Raw genomic sequence first — 15,210 nt, forward strand, 5'->3', positions numbered from 1 at the left:
CTGCCTTTTTTAACAAAAAAATTTGAGGGAACTATTTGCATGAGAATTGTGAGTATTTTAAACTCAACTAATTTGTGTTTGACCAATTAAACACGCACCCTTAAGTAATACCAACACAACTTTCCTCGTAAACGCCACTCAAATAAACACGACTCAACTGAATGTATTTTTCAGCATACATTAAACAATTTACTATATTGATCAAAAATATAAGAAAATATATATTTTCTTTGCGTAAGGATAAACTAACACAACACTTTCACTGAATGAAAAACAAGATATAAGATAAAATGAAATGTCCAGTCACTCTCAGATTTCATTTTCTCAGATTGTTTTATTCACTTTTGGTGTCTGCAGCCGTTAGCATGAAACATACAATACATAACACACAAGCGTAGAGAATGTTTGTGCACTTACACACACTAATGCTGAACCAGATGGAAAAAGGTGTGGACGTGCATCCATTCACAAAAGCATAACATGTAATTAAAAAGTTGCTCGGTTGGTTGGCGTTTGAACCGTGGATATTTTCATGGTGAGTAACAAGTTAAAATATCATAAAAGAGTCATTTAAAAACCCTTTTAAAGGGGTCATGACATGGATTTTTTATTTTATTTTAATATGCTCCTTGAGGTTCACTTATAATGTTAATGAAGTTTTTTGCACACACACAAAAAAAAATATATATATATGGAAAGACAATTATTTTCAACCCTAATTCTGAGCCTTTGTCTGAAATGACCGTTTTTAAGGTGCAGCTCCTTTAAGGTTGTCAGGAAACTCGGCATTGAAAATATTATCCACATTAAATCATAATTTACAGACAAAGCATTATGAAATGATTTACTGATGGTTTGTGGATCAGGGTCGGGTTGCTCCAGCTGTTCGTAAGTTCTTTCTTAAATTGGAAAGTTAAGTCCACACTAGAGGCCTAGTTTGTAACTAACTCTGTACTTTATTCCGTTGCACCATTTGTTCGTAAGGCAGAACGTAGCTAGTAGGTCGTAAGCTCTCCGTAAACTAATGCGTAGTCATTAATCACATAATATGACGTTTAGCCTCGATGATCCAATAGCAGCCTTCAAATACGTGAGCAGATGTTGTGTTGAAATGGCGTGAATTTCAGTTCATCCTTCATTCTTTTGCCTCACGTTACTAACGGTAAAAATAAGTTTCCATTAAATATGATACTTGATCATGAATAGCATAAGTGTTTTTATATGTAAATAACATTCAGAAACTGTATTTGAAATGAAATAAATAAGGATCAATAAATAAATATTGATACAAAAAAAAAAAGAAATTACGTTTATTGATTCAAACGTCAGCCGTTAAGAGACTGAACGCCAGTGGGCGGGGCCTATGGCGGCAGTGGGCGGGGTCTATGGTGTGATGATGTATAACTATTGGTCGATGTCTTGCTCTGGAGGAGGTCATATGCAAATGTATTTGCCTGTGTGACATCACAGATCCCGCAATATCAAAACGAGCCATTTTTGGGACTTGATTAAGTAAATGCTTAGTTTATAATGAGGAGGATGTTTTAAGCTCTGAAACTTGCAGGAGGTTTTAATGGTACAAAGACCTTTTATATGTCAAAAGATCAAGGCAAATTTGATTTCTCATATCATGACCTCTTTAAAAGTTTGCTTTAGATAAAAAACTCTCAAATGGATTCAGGGCTGATTCTGTTAAAAATGTGGTAATTAAAAAACAAACAATTATACATTCAATATAAACACATTTAAACAGCACCAATAAACTCTTTTACTTTTTCAGTCCGTTTCTGCAACAAACACACACGTTTCCATTGACTTCTATTGCTTTTACACACAGCTAATTATAAATACTACAGACTAACTCGAACAGAAATGAATAAAAACAGTATTTACTTCAGTTTTCTCCACTGAGGACGTGTCTGGGCAGAAAGATGAAAGCGTGTGTGCGCTCGTCCTCTCGTTCCCCTGTGCCGGCCTGAGGTGTTCTGGTGTTCTGGTGCTCTAGCTGGCCTGATGGTCCAGTAGTTTGTGGAGCTCGGCGGTTTCGATCCGGGCTCCTCTGACGCCTCGGTCTCTGAAACTGGCCAGAACGGGGCGTAACCTCACGCCGTCGGCTGGAAGGAAGCCCTCGATGGCTGTACGCAGCTGCAACACAGGAGAACAGCTGCTAATGTTCTCTTCAACACAGGAGAACAGCTGCTAATGTTCTCTTCAACACAGGAGAACAGCTGCTAATGTTTTCTTTTAATTCTCTTTTATTCTATTATTAAGTTATGAAAAAAAATGATGGTTCATTGAAAGTTCAAAATATTCCGTTTTTTTGGTTATGTGAACGTTAAGGAAACATTCCATTTCATTCTTCAGACATTATGGGAACGTTACTTTTGAATGTTCTCTGAACGTTACTTTTGAATGTTCTCTCAACGTTACTTTTGAATGTTCTCTGAACGTTACTTTAGAATGTTCTCCTAATGTTACTTTTGAATGTTCTCTGAACGTTACTTTAGAATGTTCTCTGAATGTTACTTTTGAATGTTCTCTCAACGTTACTTTTGAATGTTCTCTGAATGTTACTTTTGAATTGTAAGACTGAAAATACTGGTTGGGGCCCTGATCTGAGACAAAAGGGCCTTGCTGGCTAATTAGCATTCGACCTCCCCATACAGCCTGACTTCCTCCCAGAAACAACAAAGAACTCACAAAAGAACATAGTTTAATGTAAATGTTTATGATTGACTGGTATGTTTTTGGTGTCATTTAAAAGGTCTCAAAGTGAGTGGTACAGATATCTCATATCCAGATAGATAAAATAAAAGGTAATAAGGTTTATAGAAGTTTAGAGAAAACTGGTTAAGCCATTTGAGGGTGGTCTTCCCCATCCCCCATGTCACCTGGGCAAACAGTATAAAGGAAGGTGTGCTTGCTCTATCTGCTGCTTGTACTTGGCTGGTGAGAAACGGAATAGGTGGTAGCTCTCTCTCTCTCTCTCTCTCTCTCTCTCTCTCTCTCTCTCTCTCTCTCTTTCTTTCTTTCTCTTTCTCTCTCCCTATCTCAGGTACAAGCTGGGTAAGATTTTTTGGTGTAACCAATGTATAACCATGTTCTAGATATTTGAATTGATTGTGGAATTAATTTCTGATATCTGAAACATTAAAATGTTACATTCGATTATTCTAACGGATCTTGACATTGTTCATTTAATGGCTAAAAGGAATAGTCAAATATTCACTCACCTTTAGTGAGGCACAGATATTATTAAAACCTTTCATTTATGGAGTCAGATGAATTAACGAGAGAATACAAAACTAAATGTATTGTAAATTTAACCAACCAAATACTTTGCATGGGTAAGGACAGAGCACGTGATAACCTTCCCTGTGTTATTGGAAAACCTCCATTGGACCAATTTCACGGGCCTTACAAGTGGAGACCTCGACGTGATCTCAAAACAGATCAAAACAGATTCACGAGAAACGTCCTTTCCGGCAAGTATTGGGACTTTAAAATCAACAAGAGGTTGAGAACATCTTCTCTTTCTTCTGCGGTTGTGGTAAGTCAATTTTCTTTGCATTTTTAGAAGTGTTGAAGGAATGTTTGATGCGGCAGCCAGATGAAGATTAATTAGATTTTAAAGATCTCCTTGTTTTGCCTAAGCAACAGGAAGCAAAACCTAAAATAAGAATAACATCTTCCAAATAATTAATAACTCGATGAAGAGCTGAAAAAAGTAAAGCCTAAAAGTTTTAAAATCAGCCACATGTTTTCCGGCCATTGTTGTATCTGGCTTTGTTTAAACACTAGCAACACGTGATGAGAACGAGCAAACAACAGAAAGAGAAATCTAAGTTTGTAAACGATCGGAAAACACGTGATTTTATAAATAAAAAGGCAGATCAATGCATTGTTTATGAAAGGAAAATTTCGGGAAAACAGGATGATATGATGTACAGTCTAAAACTCAAATATCAAGGATAATGCTAAATGCTATTGTCCATGTTGCTTTCAAAACGCTCAAGGTTACGCTAAATGCTAAAGCCATGCTGCGCTCAAGGCTAATGCTAAATGCTATTGTCCATGTTGCTTTCAAAACGCTCAAGGCTACGCTAAATGCTAAATCCATGCTGCGCTCAAGGCTAATGCTAAATGCTATTGACCATGCTGCATTCAAGGCTAATGCTAAATGCTAAAACTTTAACATTGATGGAATTAAATTAAGATATTCAATTTAATTTGGCTTATTTCAGTTCCTCTGAAAAGTAAACCTCTAAAGTATTTGATATGCTATCTAGTCAAAAATTCGTGAAAATTAGAAAATTTTGCTTGGTTATCACTGTTAGGTGGTTGGGGATATGGTGAGACTGTAAAAACGATGGCAGAGTAATCTCTAAAATATATCCAACACAACTGACAGGAGCTGTTAAATGTGGCGAGTCTGTAAAAACGATGGCAGAATAAACTCTAAAACATTGTAACACGCTGGGATAATACAAGTATAAAAAGGCGCCGTTATAACTAGCTATGATCGCGTGCATCCTGATTTTGATGTCAAGCTGTTCAAATATTTGAGGATACTACTCTGAGCAATGCATATTCTGTTTGGATTTTCAAATTTGTAGTCGTGCTTAACACATTGTGCTAGAACACACTTTATAGTTGTTTGTGCTAGATGCACATAGGCTAATTTAAAGTTTATTCTTTAACACAGGATTGCTTTACTGTAAGTGTATTTGAAATACTTAGGCAAAGGTGATATAGATGTCGTATTCTATTGCTTTGCTGTGAGTGCATTTGGAACACTTAGGTAAAAGGGTTGTAGATGTTGTATTCTAGGCCGTGTGTCCTGTGTAAAACTGAATTAAACACGTGTGTCTATGCTAAATTTGGTGGCTACGATGTAAATCACAAGACAAAGAAATCGGAAAATCAGAAACGAATGCATCTCATTAATCTTGAAACAAAAATCTTTTTATATTTAAGGCTTCAGAGAACTAAATATTGTTATGTTTGAATGTATTCTGAATTACTCTGAGATTTGTTTTTTCCAAAATAGATTAACGGATTCATATATTGCCACAAGCTGCGTCAGAGGTTAACGACGGTTAACAACTGATATCAGGGAGTTTTGCTGGCGACTTGGGTGGGTGGATGTGTTCCGATGTCTTCTTTTCTAATTTAATGTTACTTTAGATAAATGTACAGGCTTGATTAATTCAGAGCCAAAACCTACTAAAGTAAAACAATTGAATTAAGATCTTGAAGGACACCCAAGGGGGCTATGAAAAAGTCTCTTTGATTGTTGTGCGTGTTCGGCAAAATCCTAGAGAATTAGCCAACTGCCTCTGCTCCTGATCTTCGGGACTGGCCACTTGTGTCGGAGACCTGGGTAAGGAACTCGGAGCAATATAGTTTTCCTTGTCTATAAACGGAAAAATATAAAGTAAGAGTAAATAGAATAACCAAACGTTAAAATGGCCATTTAAAAGACTAAATGAGAAGAAAATGTATTTGAAACCTAGAAAAGAAATAAGAGAAACAGCAAATGTACATCTTATCAGCCCTGAGCCAGAAAAGCCTTTTTCATATTCAAATGTATTGACATGAGAACAAGTAGAGATTTGACCATGCGTTAAGTTGTTCCAGAGACTCTTCAGAGACTGAAAACAATATAATTTGACTTGTATTGTTAAAGAATATAATTATATTATAACTTGAATTATAATAAACATTATATTACACTCACAGAGTAGGATAATAATTGGAGAAGTGTGACTTTCGTCATTAAAACTGAATTTCTGAAACAGAATTTCATTTGTGTGCTACCCAGTGCCAAAAGGGGCGGAGTATGCCTTTATTTTTCATCGTTAGAAAACACGGCTAGAATTGTGGCACAGGTAATAGCAAACCAAATTGTGCAACAACTAAAATGTTATCTAATCGGAAAAGTAAATTTACAAGGAGGGTGTAAAATGCTAAATAGCGGCTAGAATTGTGGCACAGGTAATAGCAAACCAAATTGTGCAACAACTAAAATGTTATCTAATCGGAAAAGTACATTTACAAGGAGGGTGTAAAATGCTAAATAGCAGACAGAGGTACCACAGTTTTTTTTGCAGGTCAAAAAATAACTAAAATGTGTGAACGACACAATAACAGATCTGGCTGTAATGAGAGAAAGCAATGAGCATTGCACTGATCATGCAGCGGACTAAAGGCTGAACTGAAAGAGCAGCTTCAGGTGTCACAACACACTGAAACAACAGCAACAATTCAGACTTGGTCAATGAAACTAAGTTTCATGTGACAACTGGAATTAAAAAATGCAACTGACATGATAATGGAACAAGTAAAAGAATTCCACGCGTCTGAATTTAATGTTTGTGAAATATTGGAATTGTCTGTGGTTCGCTCTCCTCTGTTTCCTGTCTCAGGCTTACTTCTGCAAATTCCTGAGAAGACGGATGCCAAGATGCTCACCTGGAACTAATCCAGGACAGCGGAATTGTTAGAACATAACCTGAGACTCGGGAGATGGGTGAAAAGACATTACAAGAGGCTGTTCACATCTCACAATTATACATCACTACATAAATATGGCCTCCCAGTTTAGAACTGGAACTAAATTTGCAACACAATTGTTATAGATTATATTCCACCCATCTCCTAGACATAAACACTGAACACACACCTCCATCACTTTACCCTCACAGCATCATCACCTGGGGTAGATGGTCTATCCAGGCTGAACACTACACATCAGACGAAGATGTGTCATCTTCACACTAACAGATCCAGATGGCTTCACACACACAAGGTGGAGCTGATCTCATGATCATGGTCTAACAGAGACACAGAGAATAGCATACGCTATTCACAACAAACTGCCAACTAATGTAACACACATGAACAACTGAATGGCTACAGTCACAAATCAAGACAAATTCTAAGGCAGACCTGCCATTAAATTTCAAACTCTATGATTGTTGGTGGGAGTTGGAAGATCAGAGGGCCCCTGATTTCTCAACTTACCACTAATAACAGAAACATAATTAAAATGGATAAATTTGAAGTGAGACCGCTTCAATCAATTACAAAAATTTACAATTCAACTCTGTCATCGACTGTGACTTAGCCAGATCAATACACACTCTCTCACAGACACACACACACACACACACACACACACACACACACACACACACACACACACACACACACACACACACACACACACACACACACACACACACACACACAGACAAAAACACACTCTGACATTCTAAAAAACACTCTCACACAAAACCATTGATTGGTTTACACCGACCTCTTGCTACATTTCTGAAACTTATTTTGATTTTAATTTCTGAAACTTATTTTGATTTTAATTTTCTGAAACTTATTTTGATTTCTGCTTATCCCTTTGAGTAATTCAGAAAAACATTTCTGAAACTTATTTTGATTTTAATTTCTGAAACTTATTTTGATTTTAATTTTCTGAAACTTATTTTGATTTCTGCTTATTCCTTTGAGTAATTCAGAAAAACATTTCTGAAACTTATTTTGATTTTAATTTTCTGAAACTTATTTTGATTTCTGCTTATTTGTATATTGTCCATTTTACTCGCAACAATGTTTTGGACATCAATTCAATTGAATCTCTATGTCTGGTTACACCAAAATTTAGCTGACACTCTTCATGAAATGTTGTTTTAACCCAGCACTGGTTGATTTGTTAGAATGCCATTTATTGAAATGTTTCTAGAAACAGGGTAAGAGCTTGTAAGATCTTCCTTTGTCCTTTATTGACCCTCTATAGGAGTACTATTGGCGTGGTAATTAAAAATCAGGTAATTAATGAGACCAAATATACCACTCACATTTGCTGACATGAACATGGTATTTTACATTGAACATGACATGATTTTGCTTTATTGCACTATGCATTCCTATGCATTTCCTTACGACTGTAAGTTCATATGTGCTCAATCGTGAAGCGGACATTTAAGATGCTTTTCAGGTGTCTCACACAAAGCAGTGTGAACCAAGGAGAACCCCTTCGTCCACTGAGGTCTGCCCAGACCACCGTACCGCTGGAGGTGACAGGGTTGGTCAAGAAGGGTCAGATCATCATCGTGGAGAAGGTGCCAAGGAAGCGGAAGTTTCCCCATGATGGAATGACACGTCAACTGAACAAGTCACTAAAGGTCCAGATTGACTCTATGAACTTTGCTCACGTCACAGGATTGCAGGAAGAGAACCTGAATGTATTCATCCACCTGCTGGACTCAAGCTATGCACTGGTGAGAACAGGTGTTCTGTGAACAGGTGTTCTGCAGGTGAACACTGAGCTCACTGAGCTTCTACAGATGCCAACATTGCAAAGACAATTTTTGTGCTACATCTTCAAGGATTATAACAAACGTCTTACTGTGACCCCGTAAGTGTTCATCAGAATTTGACCCACGGGATCAAGGAGGGATCTGTAAGACTGAAAATACTGGTTGGGGCCCTGATCTGAGACAAAAGGGCCTTGCTGGCTAATTAGCATTCGACCTCCCCATACAGCCTGACTTCCTCCCAGAAACAACAAAGAACTCACAAAAGAACATAGTTTAATGTAAATGTTTATGATTGACTGGTATGTTTTTGGTGTCATTTAAAAGGTCTCAAAGTGAGTGGTACAGATATCTCATATCCAGATAGATAAAATAAAAGGTAATAAGGTTTATAGAAGTTTAGAGAAAACTGGTTAAGCCATTTGAGGGTGGTCTTCCCCATCCCCCATGTCACCTGGGCAAACAGTATAAAGGAAGGTGTGCTTGCTCTATCTGCTGCTTGTACTTGGCTGGTGAGAAACGGAATAGGTGGTAGCTCTCTCTCTCTCTCTCTCTCTCTCTCTCTCTCTCTCTCTCTCTCTCTCTCTCTTTCTTTCTTTCTCTTTCTCTCTCCCTATCTCAGGTACAAGCTGGGTAAGATTCTTTGGTGTAACCAATGTATAACCATGTTCTAGATATTTGAATTGATTGTGGAATTAATTTCTGATATCTGAAACATTAAAATGTTACATTCGATTATTCTAACGGATCTTGACATTGTTCATTTAATGGCTAAAAGGAATAGTCAAATATTCACTCACCTTTAGTGAGGCACAGATATTATTAAAACCTTTCATTTATGGAGTCAGATGAATTAACGAGAGAATACAAAACTAAATGTATTGTAAATTTAACCAACCAAATACTTTGCATGGGTAAGGACAGAGCACGTGATAACCTTCCCTGTGTTATTGGAAAACCTCCATTGGACCAATTTCACGGGCCTTACAGAATGTTCTCTCAACGTTACTTTTGAATGTTCTCTGAACGTTACTTTAGAATGTTCTCTTAATGTTACTTTAGAATGTTCTCTGAACGTTACTTTTGAATGTTCTCTGAACGTTACTTTAGAATGTTCTCTGAACGTTACTTTTGAATGTTCTCTGAATGTTACTTTAGAATGTTCTCTGAACATTACTTTAGAATGTTCTCTGAACGTTACTTTAGAATGTTCTCTGAACGTTACTTTAGAATGTTCTCTGAACATTACTTTAGAATGTTCTCTGAACGTTACTTTAGAATGTTCTCTGAACGTTACTTTTGAATGTTCTCTGAACATTACTTTAGAATGTTCTCTGAACGTTACTTTTGAATGTTCTCTAAACGTTACTTTTGAATGTTCTCTGAATGTTACTTTAGAATGTTCTCCTAATGTTACTTTTGAATGTTCTCTAAACGTTACTTTTGAATGTTCTCTGAACGTTACTTTAGAATATTCCCTGAACGTTACTTTTGAATGTTCTCCTAATGTTACTTTTGAATGTTCTCTAAACGTTACTTTTGAATGTTCTCTGAATGTTACTTTTGAATGTTCTCCTAATGTTACTTTTGAATGTTCTCTAAACGTTACTTTTGAATGTTCTCTGAATGTTACTTTTGAATGTTCTCCTAATGTTACTTTTGAATGTTCTCTAAACGTTACTTTTGAATGTTCTCTGAATGTTACTTTTGAATGTTCTCCTAATGTTACTTTTGAATGTTCTCTAAACGTTACTTTTGAATGTTCTCTGAATGTTACTTTTGAATGTTCTCTGAACGTTACTTTTGAATGTTCTCTGAACGTTACTTTTGAATGTTCTCTGAACGCTACTTTAGAATGTTCTCTGAATGTTACTTTTGAATGTTCTCTGAATGTTTTCTTTTGAATGTTCTCTGAACGTTACTTTTGAATGTTTTGAACATTACTTTTGAATGTTCTCTGAGCGTTCTTTTGAATGTTCTCTAATTGTTCTAAACAATAAACCAATGAAGAACCTCAGTGATGAGGATGTGCAGATGCTTTCAGCTCGAACTGTTTTATGTGATTGTTGTGCGTCTGCTGAACTCTCACCTCTTTCAGTGAAACAACACCAATCAGTCGTCCGATACCGGTGACGTAAGCGTAATCCAGATTCAACACAGAAAACATGGTGTGAGTCTGTCAGAGAGAGAATGAGATGCTGATTGGGAATGTCAGAGCAAATCACCTTTTTTCCTCTTTTTGATGTTCTGAATTTTTGAATCTGACCTTGTGCAGTGAAGTGCCCTCCACCAGCTGGAAGGGGGCGGGGTCAATCTTGCAGTTGTTGAAGTTCACCTGCTCGTCAAGCAGTGGCTCCTCCCACTCCTCAATCTACATTCAAAACCAGAGATGTAAATGAGTGTGTGTATGTGTGTGTATATATGTGTGTGTGTGCATGTTTGTGCATGTGTGTGTGTGCGTTTGTGCGTGTGTGTGTGTGCGTGTGTGTGTGTGTGTGTACATGTGTGTGTGTGTGTTCAGATGTCCTCACCTCCTGAAGTATCGTATCATCATCTGTGTCTGGGTAGTCCTGGAGAGAGAAGATGTTACAGAGCTTTCTGCATTTTTACATTTTCAAAAAACATCACTTAAGTATGATTTATTAGCTTGTTTCCTCATGGGGAATTATTTTTTTTCCAAATGTCCAAACATTTCCTGGTTTGTGGGGACATTTTGTCCCCATAGCGTAGGGTTTACCAGCACCACACACACACACACTCACGTACGTTGTTTTATTATTATTATTATCACAGACATATCGTAACTTGATCGAATAGCTCTACTTTCAATTTATTCATCCAAATTCCATGACATTCCATCTTATATTGTACTAATCTTATGACTAAATTTTCCACATCACAGAAATCACGGGCCCTACACATGTACACAGTATAATTGCCTCCTCAAAAGGCGATTTTGCCTCCTCAAAAGCACCGCAGTGAATGTGGAGAGCAGCATCAGTGTGTGTGTGTTGGAGATTCACCTGCAGTGCATCGACGTCAGGCCGAGAACAGCACAGCTTCTTCAAACTGATGCCAGAGTCATACGGATCTGAGAGAGAAGACAAGAGACGGGTCTGAATGCGCTGTTTGTACTGTACGTCCGCTGCGTGTATGAGTCACGGTCACATGTAGTTTAGCTTTCAGTCTGTCATCGTCTTTCTCAATACAGTAGGTGTGTTCGATAGTAGGAGCTTTCCAATCGCTCTCGCGGTTCATTGATGTCACACACCAAACGGTCTGTGCAGCGCCACTTCAAGTCAAACACACCGGGCCCTCTCTCGCACCCAGACCAATAGACTTTGTACAGCGACGCATGTATCATTCCTATTTCTCACCGCGCACAGCGGCCTCTTCCCTCCACAGACGCACGCCGGTAAATTAGGGAATGAACTTGCGCTCCCGGGGGCGGTTCAGGGAAAAGAGGAGGCGTGTTCCGGCGCAAACGTTCCCTGGTGCTATTTTGCAGTTTCAGAAAACAATTCCGCCACTGACCAGCAGAAACCTCGTCTAAAGTCAGTGGTGCATGTTATTCAGATGCTATTTTAAGGGCGAATGCTTGGCCATAATGTAGCGTGAGCACAACACACACACACTTTGATTCTCTCATCTACACAGAAGCAGAAGTTGCCATTTTTAAAAACCAAACATAATTACAAGGAAAAATATTCCACATGAGGGAAATCATTGTGGTGTCCAGGGCTTGACATTAACACCCGCCAACCCGCCAAATGCGGGTGGATTTTGCTCGTGGCGGGTAACATAGTCACTCCAACTAGCCACTTTGGCGGGTTGAATAATTGTAGTCTTTTCAAAAGGCATCTGAAATAAGTGTGACACTACGACACTACAACACTACAACTCCCGTGAGTATTAGGGCTGTCAACGAATATTCTAAATTCGAATAGTTTTAAAAAACAGAATTTCGAAGGTGAAAATGAATATTCGAATGTGGAAAAACACACCCGCGGTAGCAGAGGCGCGGCTGTCTGCTTTGCGAGTGGGCGCGCTGCCTGAGGGATCAGGGACAGGTAACAGGAAGAAGCGTTGACACATTAAACAGAAACATTACTAAAGTGTAGGCTACTGTACTGACTGAATAGATATTGCACGAATAAGGTAGGTTAGATACAGCAGTTTCATGCACTGCAGGCTTCCACTGGTTTGATTATTTACCGTTTCATGTCAAGGAAAAGTTCCGTTTACCACAGCACAGCTCACTCGGAGCGTTCGATGTCGGTTCTATATACTGTAAAACTTCAATTAATGTTAATAATATTTGTTTCAATCACTGAATGAAGCCTATAAGTCGTGACCTTAAATTGCTTGCACAAAACTCTTGATCAGCACTCAACATTTGCTTATTGTTGTTGTTCCTTTAAACCGTTATGTGCAGAGAGCGTGACGCCTCATTCGCGCCGCAAGACCTCCAGACGCGCATAAACGCGTCTTTACATTGAAATCACTCGCGCCTGACGCGCTATTCGTGTCCGGCGTAGAGATGCGCGGATGGGCTATTATTTCATCCGCAACCGCATCACAAAACTCATCATCCGTCCGCCATCCATTCGCACCAACGTTTTTGACCAATTTTCAAAACCGCACCCGCCCGCCTTCCGCTGATTGGTGTATACATATATTTTTCATTTTATTGGTTCAACCGCCCGCCACCGGCCCGAATTGATTTAAAATATAAATTTTCGTCACGTCATCCGCCCGATCCGCGGTTTATGTAACCGCCAACCGCGCATCTCTAGTCCGGCGTGAACGCAGCAGGGTGAGGGCGAGCGAGAGACAGTTGATTTACTTTTTTTGTGTAGGTAATACGTTGTCAAATATGTTTAAACTTAAATAAACTACCTATACAAGTAGTTATGTCTCTTTCTATTAATTTGTCCTGTTATTGACGTAAGCGCCAATTGACAAAATGCGCAACCAGATGTTCGAATAGTTCGAATAGGCAAATGCACGCAAAGGCTTCGACATTATAAGACAAAATGACAAGATGACAAACTGTGTGTAATTTGAGCGAACTAAATGACTTTCGAATATTCCCTCTAAAAAAAAAAACACACATTAGTGGGCAATAGGCTAAACACATAGCCTATTGCGGCAATAGGCTATGTGTTTAGCCTATTGCCCACTAATGTGTGTTTTTTTTTTTAGAGGGAATATTCGAAAGTCATTTTTGAGCAATTTTGACAGCCCTAATGAGTATTACATGCACACAGTGTTGCCTTGCACGCTATAGTGACCGGCAACACAGAAAGAAGAGACAGCTAGCTGCCCTGCTGGAGTTAGTCGTATGCCGGTGGAGCTATGTGGCAACATATAATACATAATACATGGTTTTATTTAAAAAAAGGAGTTTTACACACAACCTTATCAGAGCTAATGATAATGACCTGTATTGTTATATATTATGTAGTCTTGATTTGGGTGTGTACAGTGGTTTTACATTTAAAAGGGTTGTAAATCTAGTTCAAGTAAATGTTAGCACGCCATAGTCAACTTTTATCAGGTAATTTCACAACAACAAAAATGTGGCTAGTAAAAATGCTGTGTGGCTAGTAACTTTGGAAAACCACTAGCCACATTGGCTAGTGAGCAAAAAAGTTAATGTCAAGCCCTGGTGGTGTCCATGAAGATGTGAAAAAATAGGCATAAATCTAGCTTTGTATGCGTTTTGCCCGTTCGTTTACACGACAACTGCGTGTTGGGCGCCTGAAAACGCAAAGTTTCAAACGGGTTTCAAAGTGCAAGTTTTTGAAAACGGTCTCTGTGTAAACAACAAAAACGTGAATCTCTGAAGACGATGACGTCGTGCACATGCGTATTACGTGTTTAATCTACAGTGTTTCACCGCCACCTACTGGCCTGGCAGCAGAATACAGCGTTTTTATCGTTTTCACGGATCCGTGTGAATGGGGATCGTTTTGACAATGGTGTCGTCTGAACACGGAAAACTCACAGGAAAACCCTCTCAGTTTTAAGCATATCATTGTCGTGTAAACGTACCCTTGGTTCTATTCGTTAGCATAATCCCTAATTAGTCCTCACCTGTTTCTATTTCTGTTGATTACCTTCCTCATGCATTTAAGCCCTCTGTTCCTTCAGTTCATGTGACAGTGTGTGCTGTTGATGGGAAACTGCATACTGTGGAGTAAAATATTTGACCAAAACGAACGCATGAAGCTAGAATAAAATGATTGTGACATTACTTGTAATCTCTTCTTCCTCTACAGCCGACTTCTTCAGGACAGGTTTAAGAGGTTTAGAGGAGTCTGGATGAGCCGAGGTGGATGGAGACTCTTCTGTGGACGTCTAAACACACACACACACACACACACACACACACACACACACACACACACACACACACACACACACACACACACACACACACACACACACACACACACACACACACACACAACCATTGTCAATGCCTGAACTAGATATCTGTGATGGAGATATCAGTAAAATAATGTTAAAGTTCTAGAAAAGATGGTTTTGGTCTTTGGTTCTGTGTAAATGAAATGCTGTATGCAGAAAACAATGCATACAAAGTCAATTGCAGTTCAGACTCAATTAATTGCAGGAAATTGTGGGAAATTAAAATAATAAGGAATTTCGAACAGTGCAGCAACAGCTGTTCTTATTATATCAGACAAGCGTTCACCGTCTGACCTGGAAGTGAACCCTGTAGCTGCAAGGCATGCTGGGAACAAGTCCTCCTCGCCGGTCCTGCACTCGCTGCTTCAGGAGCGCCTGCAACTGAGCGCGCTCGACAGAACCCAGCAAGAGCATCGACTCTGAGAGACACGAGGGAATCAAT

The 15,210-nt window shown here is 38.7% G+C and overlaps 1 protein-coding gene across 2 annotated transcripts in view; it reads right to left on the reverse strand.

The window, feature by feature from the left end:
* Window positions 1-310: 310 nt before the first annotated feature.
* Window positions 311-15,210, reverse strand: part of clcn2c (chloride channel 2c) — a 36,144-nt gene continuing 21,244 nt past the window's right edge. For both annotated transcript variants that reach the window (XM_079886085.1, XM_079886084.1), the window contains 7 exons: window positions 15,063-15,187; window positions 14,594-14,696; window positions 11,357-11,424; window positions 10,865-10,903; window positions 10,600-10,704; window positions 10,423-10,509; window positions 311-2,145 (listed from right to left, as the gene is read on the reverse strand). In XM_079886085.1, the coding sequence (XP_079742211.1) occupies window positions 2,002-2,145; window positions 10,423-10,509; window positions 10,600-10,704; window positions 10,865-10,903; window positions 11,357-11,424; window positions 14,594-14,696; window positions 15,063-15,187 (671 nt within the window). In that variant the 3' untranslated portion in view covers window positions 311-2,001. The remainder of the gene's footprint in view (window positions 2,146-10,422; window positions 10,510-10,599; window positions 10,705-10,864; window positions 10,904-11,356; window positions 11,425-14,593; window positions 14,697-15,062; window positions 15,188-15,210) is intronic.

The sequence above is a fragment of the Squalius cephalus genome, assembly GCF_949319135.1.
Source record: "Squalius cephalus genome assembly, chromosome: 11".
NCBI lineage: Eukaryota > Metazoa > Chordata > Actinopteri > Cypriniformes > Leuciscidae > Squalius > Squalius cephalus.